At 37.5% G+C, this 14,362-nt stretch overlaps 1 protein-coding gene across 1 annotated transcript; it reads right to left on the bottom strand.

Moving 5' to 3' along the window:
• Positions 1 to 8,733: 8,733 nt before the first annotated feature.
• Positions 8,734 to 13,920, bottom strand: Fabp12 (fatty acid binding protein 12). The gene is made up of 4 exons (XM_042680706.1): positions 13,848 to 13,920; positions 12,781 to 12,953; positions 10,292 to 10,393; positions 8,734 to 8,818 (listed from the first exon to the last, which is right to left on the bottom strand). The coding sequence occupies exons 1-4, from the start codon at positions 13,918 to 13,920 to the stop codon at positions 8,768 to 8,770; spliced, it is 399 nt and encodes a 132-aa protein (XP_042536640.1). The 3' UTR covers positions 8,734 to 8,767.
• Between the last annotated feature and the right edge of the window lie 442 nt (positions 13,921 to 14,362).

The following is a 14,362-nucleotide window of genomic DNA, read 5'->3' on the forward strand; positions in this document are numbered from 1 at the left end:
GTTACCATCTATTTGGTGAAATCAACTATTAGTGATGAGAAAATCAAGTGACAAATCAAGAGCAAGTTGATATAAACACTGATCGCCATAGTCGTAGCAGATTTTGCCTTCATATCCTTCCCACTATAATAATGTAAATATTAATTATTTTATATAGATTTTTAAGCTATGTTTGTTCATAAAGCAAAGGATTTTATATCAATGCTGCACTTATGCAATGCTGGAGGAAAAATTCTGGTTCTTAAGACCCAGTCCTTGTCCTCACCCACTCCCATGTCAGAGGTTCTAATTTTAAATCGACACCCCGGAATTGGGAAACACTGACTTAATTAATAGGAGGTTTATAAACATTTCCATTTTGCAAGAGCTCTGGACTGTGTCCTATCAAAATTCGTGTTGGAACAATTAAGTACATGTAGAGGCCAGGAGGAAAGCAAGACAGGTGATTCTAGTAACATGAAAAAGCAATAAGGGAAGAGCAAAATGAAACAAAAAAGGTCACATCTAGGCAGCAGACAGCTTATAGGAGATAGGATATAAATGCGAAGGGCAACTGTAGATCAACAGAACTAGAAATCTGGATAGAAGTCAGAAATAAAAATATTTCCTGTGTTAAGTGCTGAACTCCCATGTACATTGCTGCACTATTCACAATAGCTACATTATAGAAACAGTTCTACAACTGACAAATAGATCAAGAAAATGTGATATTTAGATATAATAAAATATATAAAAGTGATATTTTTTACCTTTAAACATATACACGTGTGTATGTATACATTCATATAAATACATATATACATATATATGTATGAATGATAGAATTTTACTCAACTATTAAAACAAAAAACACTGTCACAGGGAAATGGATGAACCTGGAAGAAAATCATTCGAGCGGAGTAAGTCAGGCTCTGAAAGACAAAGGGCTCCTGTTTTCTCTCATATATGGAAGTTAGATCTAAAATATAAACATATATGAAAACACATATAGTGCCATATGTATATGTATATATGTATACACACACACACACATACATACATATATATATATATATGTATATATATATATACTCAAACTGAAGTATAATATAGAAGGGAACAAGATTTCATGATGTAACCCATTTGAACAATTAACAGACAGTTTAACAAAATAAATGTTAGGAAGCTGAAACATATTTGCCTGACCAGAGAGGGCATTAAATGTAGAGAGGATTGGTGGGTAAATACAGTTATAATACTCAATATACATATCTGAAAATAGAACTAAGAAACTTAAGGGGTTTAGTAATGATGGGTAGATGAGAGTGGGTAGAAAAATGATGAAAGAGGTCACACTGACCAAGATGAAGCATTGTACACATAAATGGGCATGGCGAATTGAAACCCTCTTATAAAACTAATTAAAGATAATTTTTTTGTCAGTCATGGGGCCTGACCTCTGGGCCTGGATGCTGTCCCTCAGCTCCTCAGCTGAGGAGTGCTCTACCACTTGAGCCACAGCACCACTTCCAGCTTTTTCTGCTTATGTGGTGCTGAGGAATCGAACCCAGGGCCTCATGCATGCAAGGCAAGTACCACTGAGCCACCTTCCCAACCCCAAGATAATTTTTTAAATAGGAAAATAAATTAAGTGCTTAAAATTAATTTTAAGAGTTTGAGTTTAAATATCTAAACATCTACCTTTTATATTTTTGGTGCTTTCTTTGAATTGAGAGATGACATTTATTTTTGGAGCCTTACCTCCTTATTAATAACTTTAGGTAGTATTTACATAGTGCTTAAATCAGACCAAGCAATGTTCTGAGGGCCAGAGCCACAGATAGATAAAAATGTGAATCTTATCAGCAATCCTAAAATGTGGCCACAATTGTCTTACATTTACAGTAGAATAAGGCATAGAACTGTTAGGTGACTTGATCAAGACAATCTGGGTGGTATAAATGGTATATCTACTTTTAATCCCAAGTACCAAGGGCAAACATAAGCTGGTACTCTGACTCCTGTAGCCAAGAAAGACCTGTAGCCAAGAATGGCTACAATGACCCTCATCTACCTGAGCTGCACAATTCATTCCAGGTCCCTTTTGGGATCCCTGTCAAGGTTCCTCTGGGGACTGTCATAAGATGCCTTACCCAGTGACTCTCTCCAGGGAACTGAAGTCTCTAGTTGAAGCGTAACAAGTCTTTTATGCACATCTGCTTTGTTCTTCTCCTGTGTAGACTATCTTTGTTCCATACAACCATATTGTTTATCATCCTACTTATTATTAGTATTTCATTTATGTATGCCCCATATTTTATTTGTGTCTAAAACAGAATTTGCCTACCTGCTGAATTTGAATATTGGCCAAATGGAAAATATAAGAACAAGTTATTTGCAATCTGGGGAAAAAAAAAATCACTGAGGAACCGATTAAAGATGCTCATTTCTTCCTTCAGAATGGAAATCATGTTTTTTGTATATTGGCTTTACATTTGTTATGATTAGCTTGCTTTGTATGTGAGCGATCTCTGCTTGGATTACACTTTTGCGGGAACACTGGGAGTGAATGCACAATACTGTGGTGGCCTGGAACAGGCCCAGGGAAGCTTCATGCTGTCTAGAGCTCATTCAGATGTCAGAATTTATGAGTGAACTGAAATCTTTACAGTCTTGTAGGAAGACAAAGAGGAGAGGGTCTCCTCTGAAGACATTGGTTATCTCAATAGCTTGCCCCCCTGGACAACTCTGCTCCCTATCTAACCTTTCAACCTGGTAAGACTGGAGCTCATCCAGAGTTAGGAAATAATTGAGATTAACATAGTCCCTTTCCCATCAATACTTGGCTTGAAAAGAAACTCCTAAAGGTAGAAAACTTTTGAAGTGCCAAAGAAAATAAGTGGTGTAGTGTGAGGGCTTGCAGTGGTAGATATCAGTGAGAAAAGGGCTTCACTATAGATTTTCAATTATTCTTCCTTGTCTTGTAGTTCCTCCTGGATTCAGGACTTGTACTAAATACATGAATCTTATATCTAGGGCTAATTTTTGGGAGAGTCACTAATTACAATCCTACGCTCTCAGTCTCTTATGTATTTTTAACCTTTACATTTAATCCTTACAAAGCTTTCTTTTGAATATACAAAAATGAACCTGAAAATAAAGCTAAATTGAAGTAATTGATGATTTAGTAAAGGCTAGACCTGGCTGTACACATGGTAGAAGAGACAAAATTTAAGAGTGACCCAATTGTTGGCAGAAGAGTGAAGAAAACTGAAATTCTCATATACCACTGTGGGAGTGTCTAATAGCACACTCATTTTAGAAAATTATTTGGCCACTTACTTAACATGAAGTATGCATTTACCATGTAATCCAGCTATTCCATTTCTAAAGAGAAATAAAATGTTCAGAACATAGTATCCTAAAATTCAAAAGTAGATCAATAAGTGAAAGATTAGCGAACTGTGATCTCCACAATATTATTTATACAATGAAATATAAAAAGAAACAAATAATTGATTCAAAAATCTTCATATTGAGAGTATAGAAGTTCATCAGTTAAATCCTTCTGAAACAAATAAGATTACACAGTGGCTTACTATCTTTCAAGATGAGTTTAAAGATAAGGTTATGTATACAAATTTTTTTTAACGTAGTAGGAGAAAAATCAAAAAAGAAAAAAGAAAAGCTGCTGACCATCTTGAATATATCATCTGGTAAAGAACGTAAGCACAAAGACGAAGACACCAGAAAGATGAAAAGATTTAAAAGAAAGATTTACAGAAAAGAAAACAGATCAGATATCAAGGCTATATTTGGGAAAAGGGAAAAAAAAAAAAAAAAACATTTCTTAGGTAATCCTTTATACTGTACATAGCACCACCTGGAGGAAAACAATGAGAAATATTACTTCCATGTTTAATAGAGCCTGATTTATTGACTGATTTATCTACGCAGCAGTTTTGTTTTTAAATAATGGATCCGTTTTTAAAAAAGCATTTTGAGCCGGGTACTGGTGGCTTATGCCTGTAATCCTAGCTACTCAGGAGGCTGAGATATCAGGATCACAGTTCAAAGCCAGCCAAGGGAGGAAGGTCCATGAGACTCTTATCTCCAATTAACTACCACCGCACTGGAAGTGGTGCTGTGGCTCAAAGTGGTAGAGCATTAGCCTTGAGCTGAAGAACTCAGGGACAGCACCCAGCCCCAGAGTTCAAGCCCCAAGACCAACAACAACAAAAAAAAAAAATTGAAAATATGGCAAAATTTTAGAGGAAAGCTTTTTTAAAAAAAAATCAAAAATAAACTATACAAGATGTTTTCATGGAAAGAAGTTGTATCAATCAGGGATTAAAGATCATTCCATTATCACCTCCAAAACTGTTTTAAAAACAAACAAAAAAGCAACGTGTAGTGAGTCCTATAATCTACCTCTTCTCGGTTTCAGGGCTCTCCCTAACATCGAGTGCAGACTTCTTAGGGCTCCATCCATGACCTCATTCTGGAACCTACTTATCAGTCACAGGGTTGTGGCTGTGTCCACTTTAGGAGGATATTCACACTGAAATAGGGGCCTTCCATTGCTAAGAGCGTTGTTCAGTCTTCAATCGATGCTGTGCTTCAGCTTGACTGGATTTTATTGCTACAGCTTCAAGTTCATTAACCTTTTCTTCTACAGCTTCTGTTTTCATTCACATCCAACAAATGTTAATTTCAGATGTCTTTAAAACATTTTATTTATCTTATAACGGTGATGGACAGAGGGATTATAGTTACATAACTCAGGGAATGCATTTATTTTTGGACAATGTCACCTTTCCCTCACTCTCTTCCAGTTTTTTTTCTCCCACAATTTGTATAGTTCATTTTCAACATAGTGTTGCTGCATTTGTTCACCCTTTCCCCTCCATTTCATTGGCCCCTTTTGCCCTCCTAAAGACAGATACATGAATAAACAAGACAAAAAGAAAAGAAAACAAAAACAACAGCAATGAAAAAAATCTCATGTTTCCATATCCTGGAGTTCATTTCAGTTAATATTATTTTAAATGTTCAGAGGCACACAGGCATGGTGCCTTCATGTTTCTCCCCGGAGTATCCTCCTTTGATCTCACTGTGTGAGAATGTCCAGAGCCCTGTCTAATTTGTCAGCTCAGGTGTTACATTTTTAATTCTAGGAGTTTTATCTGCCATTTTATCTCATGTTCTGGTTCACGAAATCATTCAGCATGTGAGTGAGTTTAAAAGTCTGTGCTGATTCTACTCTCTCTGTCATTTCTATATCTGTTTGAATTGACTGAGTTCTGAGAACAGATTCTGTCCTCCTGCTTCTTGTCAGGTATGACTATGTTGGATTGTACTGATAGAAATTATGAATGTAATATTTATTACTGATTGCCTAAATTTTTGTGATCTTTGTTCACAGACTGTTAGTCTTTGTTCTTACAGAAATAAAATTACTTTTAGATCATCATACTTCTTCCAAGACTTGTTTTTAAGTGTTGGTAAGGTGAGTCTAGCATGGTCCAGACCCACTCTCTTTTGAATGCCTTCAATGAATACTTAAGAGTTCATTCTGCTGCACCTCAATTCCCTGTCCTGTTTGAGGTGAGAGAAGTAGTATGCAGCCCTTTGGCCATTCTTTTCCTGACCTCACTGAAGATTCACTCTGTGTGTGCACAGCTAAGGGTTTTGTCAAGATTGAAAGGAATGCTCTCCAAGGATTTTTATTTACTATAAATTTCTCTCCTTTTCAGAACTTTGCCCTAAATCTTCCAACTGCTTAAAGAATCCACTGTCTACCAGGAACTGGTAGTTAAGCCTGTGATGGATTAAGTTTCAAAGCCAGCCTGGGTAGGGAAATCTGCCTCCAATTATCCATCAAAAACCCAGAAATGGAGTTGTGGCTCAACTGGTAGGGCACTAGCCAAGAAAGAAAGAAAGAGAGAAGGCAGGCAGGAAGGAAGGCAGGAAGGAAGGCAGGAAGGAAGGCAGGAAGGAAGGCAGGAAGGAAGGCAGGAAGGAAGGCAGGAAGGAAGGAAGGTAGGTTAGGTTTTTTAAAAGGAGGTAGCCAAGTAAGAACAGCACCACGCACGTGGTATTCAGGTAAGAGGTAGGTTTATTCATCGTTCCAGCTGGCACCAGGCCATCTTGGTCTTCCACGTGGTGGGGAAAGGCCTAGGAAAGAGAGCTGGGAGAGCTGGGAAAGAGAGAGAGCTGGGAAAGAGAGGAAAGAGAGAAAAGAGCTAGAAAAGAGCAGAGAGAGCGCAGAGAGCGCAGAGAGAACTAGAAAAGAGCAGAGAGAGAGCGTCTGGGCCTGGGCTAGACCTTATCTAGGGTATGGGTGGAGAAAAGTATGGCCACATCAAATTCAGATGTGACCTCTTCCAGGTGTCCCAGTTGCCTAGGTAACGCAGGTACAGGTGGAGACTTTGTTGTGAGGAGGGTGGAGTCTGTTAGTTATCCAGGAGCAGACCTTACAGGAAGGAAGGAAGGAAAGGAGGAAGGGAGGAAGGGAGGAAGGCAGGCTCAGTGACAGTGCCCAGGCCCTGAGTTCAAGGCATAGGTCTGACACCAAAAAAAGAAAAACAGAAAGAAAAAGAAAACCTATCTTTCAATCTTTCTCCTCAAATTCAGTAAGGCCTCTGACCCTCCTTCCTTATCTATTCTTTACACTGCTATCAGATCTGTATCACCAGGCAGTAAGCTCAGATTATGGTTGGGGCTCATTTCAAATATTTCTCCTTTCTTCAGATATCATCATCATGCATTTCCTGTTCTCCAGTATCTAAAAATAGTTGCTTTAGTCAGGTGCCATTAGCTCATGCCTGCAATCCTAGTTACTGTAGAGGCTGAGATCTGAGGATCAAGATTCAAAGAGTCCAAAGGGACTCATTTCCAATTAAACAGCAAAAAGCCAGAAATAGAGGTGTGGTTCAAGTGATAGAATTCCAACCTTTAGCAAAAAGCTAAGAGATAGCACCGAGTTCCTGAGTTCAGGTTCCCTACAGTACTAGCACAAAAGACAAACATATAAATGAATACATTACTGAATGAATGAATAAATAAGCAAATGTCCAAAAATTAGATTAGGGTACCAGACAGGCACTAATGGCTCATATCTATAATCCTTGCTACTTAGGATATTAAGATCTGAGTATAAAGGTTTGAAGTCATCTTGGGAAGTAAAGTCTGGAGATTATGTGGACTGGAGGTGTGGTTCAAGTGGTAAAATGCCAGCTATGAATGAGAATACTGAGAGCATGAAGCCCTGAGTTCAAGTCTTGATACTGCCACCAAAAAATTGCTTATGGCTGTGCTTGAGCAACTGTATAATATAAATATGCTAAGCATGTCAGTGAGTTACACACTTTAACAGGTAAATATTATTGTTTATAAAAACCAAATCAGAGATATTCTTTGGAATAAGAGGCTCTGGATTGCTTTCCTTTACCCATTAAGGCTTACACACAATTTGTTTGACATGAATGGTTTCTTGATTGGAAAAATTGAAAAACACTAGTAAGCAAAATTAACTCACAGGTTCTATGCAAAGAGCTTATGTCCTGAAGTAAGAAAGGCATCATTCCTTTTCCTTAAAGTACTGTTTTTTGAGCCCTTTCTGTCAGCTGAACAGTCATGTTTGAACTTTGCTTGGGACTGGAGTCAATATATTATAATTTCACTAAATGATACATTTGATCAAAATTTCTGGTTGAGGAGGTGCAGAATGTGAACACAACTAATTAGGTGGTTAAGCATTTGCTTGTTTTCACCAAAATACCAAGGTGCTTCTGCCAACTATTTGGGGCAAACAAGCCATGGCAAACCAGGTCATATTCAAATAACCAAACACTATGTCTTACCAGAACTACTCCAAAGCATCTTGCCCATGCTCTGTAAGACAAGGGAGGTTTGTTCAGTAGTTAGAAGTACTGCTGCCCTTGACTCTTGGGTGGACACCATGAGCCTGGTTTTATCTACCTTCCAACTTCTGTTCTCTTTATTATGGATGGCTGGTTACAACCCTGTAACAGGAATGTAGCTTTTCATTCAATCTCAAACCATCTGCATGATGGGGTGACCTTGGCATCTATAGTTAAGTGATCTATAGTTACCAGGGCCAGTCTATACAATGAGGTGCTTAATCCACAAGACTTCTAAATCCTTTCCAGGCATGGCACCGAATGAGATAACTAAAACAGAATATTCTGCAAATAAGACAGAATACTCACCATTATGGTAGCTTTTGTGATGGTGGTAGTGGTTAGGGCCTTCTCTGTAATAAAAGCTTTGTGCATTAGTGTTTGCATTAGTGTTTCCGTTCATTTCATACCCAACTCTGGTGTAACTTGTGAGGAACACTATGCCTGCAAGTAGTTCAAAAGTTAATACTTTAATGATGGAAAAGGTAACATTGATCAAGATGCATCACACTCATAACCTGACTTAGGAAATTGAAACCTCTTTGTATAACTACTTAATAGAAAAAAAGTTAATGTTATTTTCTCAGTATGGGGAAAGCATATATGTAATTTGCCTAATGAGAAAAATATCAATATGAAATGCATCTCTGAATATATAACCTTGGCTGTGTATGATGTCGGGTATATTATTCTGGATTCAATGTATCATATAGGTATATTTAATAGGGGAGCCAAAATTGTGGGTATTTGTGTAAAGAAAAGTTCTCTCCTATGAACAGTTATAACATTTTATTTCATCATTCTTATTTTATTTTCATCATTTTTAGCAGTTTAGAGTACCAAGCCATTGAGACTTGGTTTGCTTATATTCTCTCATATATTCGTGTGCAGATGACATTATTCACCGAGCTTTCCTGCAAGACAAAGAAGGATGGGATAGTTCCGTTTTATTGGTAAAAGTGACACCTAGAAAAACGTAAGTTAAATAATAGCATAATGGCATTAATAACATTTCTTGAAAAATCTTCTAAGGAGACCTATATAGACTGTATAGGTAGATACATTTTACATATACATAATAGATGGTGCAAATGACATATTTAACTCTATATGGAAAGAGCAAGACATAAAATTTGAAATCAAGGTTTTCATTGAAATATATTTAATGCCTACATGGAAGGACTTTGGCTCTCTTATTACATACTATATATTTTTCAAATAATGTATCATTGTACTATTTTATAGTTTTTAGAATACTGATACATTTGGACATGATGATGTTCAATTCTCGTAGGAAACTTTCAGTGGAGCACTGTCCCCATCTTAAAGGAGTCTAAATCTTGTGAGAATAAGTGATATGTGTAAAGCCACGTGAGTGCTGAATAAAAGGAAATCTATGCCCTTGGATTCTGAGTCTCAGCTTCTTTCTAAAGAGCACTTACTCACTGGGCTATTAATCTGTTTATTGACTAAACTTATCGTAAGAAACATTAGAGTCAATTACTCCTCATCTTCTAAGGTTATAAAGAACAAAATGTATTCTTCATTGTACATATTAACATCCCATATGAAATAAAGAAACTCATTTGGTTTTTCTCCACACAGAGGGTCCACTATTTTATATTATGTCAAAAGTTACCTTTTTAATTCATTTTAGTGCTGGTAGGGTTTAGGAGGAGGAGAATCATTGACCTGCTTCCCTCAATTCTGTAGAAATGGAATGATGACCTCAAAAGCCATCTTGAGAGAGAACAAAAGGGGCTTGAGAAAGACTGAACTTTGGAATTAAGCCAGCGGATCTTAATCCCAAAATCACCGCAAACTTCTAGGTTTATATCCTTAAGTACATCATCATGTGTATCTCAGGTTTCTTATCTACTAAGTGAGCTAATGAATGTTACCACAAAGGCTTGTTGTCAGAGCTGGGGAGAAAATACTTGGAAATCTGGGCATCTGGTGGACCATGAGCCAACACTTATGCATATTAAGTTATCTGGGAGTCAGAAAGAACACTTCAGCTTCCTGTCTCTCATTTACATTTTCCTTTTATGCTTTGGTTTGGTATTGATTTGGAAAAAGAATGAGAAGTTAATTCCGGTACAGAGCAGAGGACTGGCAAAAAATTTTGCCAATTTTTATCACATGGATTCATGCTTGCTTTGATTCATGTGTGAGTAGAAAAATCAGGGTCCACAAGTCTTTATTCTCTTTATTTTTCAGTTTATCAAATCATATGCACTTTATAATAGTTACACTTATACATTCTGTCAATGTTTTCTTTCAGTTCTTACAAAGCAAAGGAAAAAGTAACACTGATTTTCATTGGTTTAGAAACTGTGGGTGAAATGTGCAGGAGAGGAGAAAATTGTGAGAAATCATTCACTTACCACTACCATCTGCCCATCTACCAGCTTTCGTCGTATAGTTATTTTCTTGTCACCCCAGTCCTGAACTTGAACCAGAGTGTCATTATCTAAGGTTACTGTACTCTGAAATACAGACAGAATCAAATCAAATACAGATAGATCTCGTTGTCAAGTTTGCACACTAACATTTTATCAGATATCATTTTCTTTCCCCATGTTGTGTTGGCTAGGTTGGTTTTCGGATGGTATTTACAATCCCATTTACTTAAGGCTGTTAGAGTATTTTAGACTTTGCCAGAAAACCAGGCAGACATCCAGGTACAGAGAACAAAGAAAAGTTTATTGCTGGGAAAGGGGCCAGCAAAACCCCTTCTCACAAGGAAGAAGTGGGAAGTTGCACCAGCTATTGTCTAAGGTGACCTGTATAGCCTAGGAGGTTTAAGAGGGGCTAGGAGGGGCTAGAAGGCAGAGACCCTGGTGTGGACATGAGAGCCAGGGGCTTCATCATGGCAGACTAGGATTTATGGCTGCTGTCCAAACAGTAGATAAGAGATCCTGCAACTGCCCAGACCTGAAAGTCACTCTAAGGGGCTCTTATTGGCTTATATGGTGGTAGCTGCCCCAGAGAAGTGCCATCCCAAGGTAAAGAAGGGTTGGAGGCTGATTATTTACTGCCTTTACTACATGGGCCTAAGGTTGCCTAGGAAGGGAGCATGCTAAGCTGTGGCGAGGGGAAGGAGCATCATAAGCTATGGGAAGGGAGCTCATTAGCTAGCATTGGCTATTTCAATTTTCAAAGCTTTTTCAATAGTCTTGTTGATTATTTTTTCTAGGGGGAAAAAGTTATAAGCGTCAAAACAAAAGCTGGCTGCTGCTGACTCTTGCCTGTAATCCTAGCTCCTCAAGAGGCTGAGATCTGGGAGTGCTTTTATCTCCAATTAACCAGAAAAAAAAAGCTAGCAGTAGAGATTTGGCTCAAGTGGAAGAGCACCAGACTTAAATGGAAAAAGTCAATCAAGTGCACAAGTCCCTAAGTTCAAGCCCCTGTACTGACACACAAAAGTATAAAAATAACTTGAAGAGTAAGTGAAATTTTCTTATCATTTACTGTATGGGCAAACTATTGCCTTTATACATAAAGATTATCTTTATACAGAAATATAATAGCTTGTCTATATAGTATGTGTGTGACTATATTATATAGTATAGTGTGTGTGTGTGTGTGTGTGTGTATCACAATTAAGCTCCAAGTTAAATTCATATGAGTTAATTAAAAGTCACATATCAAGACTGAGTTCATGGAGAAAAGTTCCTTTTGCTCTTGCTTACTCAACAATATTTTTCCTTTTTAAAAATTCTTGTAGTTTATTTGGGTTTAATATGGTATAGACATCTTTATTAAACATTTTAAGTAAACTCTTTTGATATTAATTATGAATATAAATTTTATGGTATATAGAAAGTTGGTGTCTCATACTTATTTAGTAACTGTTAAAAAGGTGTCATAGTCCTTTGTATAGGAATATCGCCCTCCATGGAAATAAGCTATCCTCTGCTGAGTTCTTATTCATTCAAGCAACAAGTAGTTTTTTAAATCCATTACTATGGGTTCTTTGAAACAGGTCAATGATTTCCTGTCTGCTGTGCTTATATCATGGGTGTGAAGAAACAGACAATAAACAATAAGGTGTAAATAAAATATATATTATAAATAAAAGTCATATTGCAACTGGAGCCTGTGTGCCACTTCCAGGTTGAGACTAAATTATCTCTGTCTTGTTGACCAAGGGAGACCCCAAGTTTCAAATGGCACAATAACAAGGCAGTTGAACTTCCTTTGGCCAGAATCCCTAAGAGATCAAGGCAGAAATCCTTCCTGCTCCTCCTCCACCTCCCCATAAACTTCCTCATCTCCACTCAACCCCATCATGGCTTATGTACTCTGAATTAGAAACAGTTCCCCACTGTTCAAAGCCATTGAGGGTCTCTGACTCATCTGTTGCAAGGTTATAACCTTGCCTCTACCTGCTAACACAATTTTTATTCATTGGAATTCTCTACATGGAAAACTTGAAAAGGGAGAGTTTTGTTTCTGCAAGTACTAAATTATAATAGACAGATATGATCCTCAAAATTTGGCCCAGCAAGCCAACTCTATCCCTGACTACCAGGCATTTTCCCATAGGGATCTTAATGTCGATTGAACTTCTACATCTTCAAGCTTATGGTTTAGCCAGAAGATTATCTAATGAAGACTTGACATGTTTGCTACTATGGACTACTTAGAATGCTTTGGTTTTGCTTTTGTTTTTGAGATGGAATCTTACTATGCAGCCAAGGCGCTCCTGGAACTCCACAATGTAGTCAAGACTTGGCCTCAAACTCACGATCTTCTTGCCTCAGCCTCAATAGTGCTGGGACTGCAGGTATGTTCCACCATCCCCCCACAAAGAGTGATTTCTGATTAACATCCTTAAAAAAGTCATCTGAGAAGCTGTTGTGAGAATCACCTTAGTTTTATGGCCAGCAGGTGTAGTTTCTTCAAATTCTTCTCCCAGTTTAAAAGAGATTTCAGTGTTTTTAAAGATGCTTCTAGTCTTTATGGTGATTATATCTCCATCAGCACTGATGGTCACAGTGGGTTTTGCCAGACAGCCTAATTTCCTGCTGGCTTTTCTTATTCCTAAAAATCAGATAAAACAAGAAAAGAGTTCAGTCTCTTGTTGGCTGTACAAATTCTGGATGAAAAGGAGCTTTCTGAGGTTTTTCCCCCTTCTTTTTTGTATTTTTTCTTGTAATAGAATACCATTAACGTACATATACTATATTGACTATTTTAAATGTACAGCCTAGTGGCATTATGGATGTCATAATATGTACAACCATTGCTATTATATGCAAGATTTTCTAAAACTCAATAACTGTATTATATCTGCTATTGTTCAGTATTATTTTCTTTTCCAGTTCTAGGGCTTGAACTCAGGGCCTGGACCCTGTCCCTGAGCCTCTTTGTGCTCAAGGCTATCGTTCTACCACATGAGAGCCACAGTGCTACTTCCTGTTTTTTCTGAGTAGTTTATGGAGATAAGAGTCTCATGGACTTTTCTGACTGAACTGGCTTTGAACAATGATCCTTAGATCTCAGCCTCCTAAGTATTTAGGATTACAGGCATGAGCCACTGAAGAGAAGGCAGAGGGATCATAGGGGCAAAGATTGAGTTGTTGTAGCCACAGGCCAAGGAACACTAGGAGCCAGCAGAAGCTGTGAAACAAGATCTATTTTTTTTAATCTTCTAATGATTAAAGCAAATGTTTATAATAATTTTTAAATAACTGATTTTTTTCATTTAAATTTTTCTATTTAACTCATTTTCTGTCTAGTGACTAGTGTTTATATAAATCCTTGGTAAATTGTATGAAGGATTATGTCAGCCTAATTAATCAGAACTCAATTTTAGTGTTTATTCTTTCTTTGTGAAAAATTAGGAGGTCCAAGATTAATTGCATTTTAGATAGAACAAATTATGTGCTATTAAAACTCTCATACTGATACGATATGTAAATAAATATAACTCACCCAGCTCCTTCATATAATTTTCAAAATTTTCACAAGAAATAGATTTCCATGTTCCTTGGAGCTGGTCCACCATTCTGAAATGAGTTGATCTCAGAGAATAATAGCTTCAGGCAAGTAGTGTAGTTCAACGTAAAGTTTTGCCGTGGATATACCAGGCCCCGAGTTCCACCTCACCACTTAAAACAAACAAATGAACAAAAATTCATATGGATGTCTGTGTTGGTGTTCTATGAAATTGAAGTGAAACTTTTTGTGTTGTTGTTAGATTGTGGGGCTTGAACTCTGGGCCTGAGCACTGTTCCTCAGCTCTTTAGCTCAAGGCAAGCGTTCTACCACTTGAGCCACAGCACCACTTTCAGTTTTCTGGTGGTTTTATTGGAGATAAGAGGTTCACGGACTACTTTCCTGCCCAGGCTGGCTTTGAACCACAATCCTCAGATCTCAGCCTCCTGAGTAGCTAGGATTACAAGCGTGAGCCACCAGCATATGTCTTAGGAGTGAAACTTTTTTTTTGG

This window comes from Dipodomys spectabilis, unplaced genomic scaffold, assembly GCF_019054845.1.
Source record: "Dipodomys spectabilis isolate Male_0828 unplaced genomic scaffold, ASM1905484v1 ptg000063l, whole genome shotgun sequence".
NCBI lineage: Eukaryota > Metazoa > Chordata > Mammalia > Rodentia > Heteromyidae > Dipodomys > Dipodomys spectabilis.

Excerpts from the sequence above, each read along its gene's own strand:
- Fabp12 (XM_042680706.1), bottom strand. The coding sequence starts at position 13,920 with ATGGTGGACCAGCTCCAAGGAACATGGAAATCTATTTCTTGTGAAAAT. Across the intron at positions 12,954-13,847 it reads AAATTATATGAAGGAGCTGG|GAATAAGAAAAGCCAGCAGG; the intron begins GTGAGTTATATT and ends TCTGATTTTTAG. Across the intron at positions 10,394-12,780 it reads CTGCTGGCCATAAAACTAAG|AGTACAGTAACCTTAGATAA; the intron begins GTGATTCTCACA and ends TCTGTATTTCAG.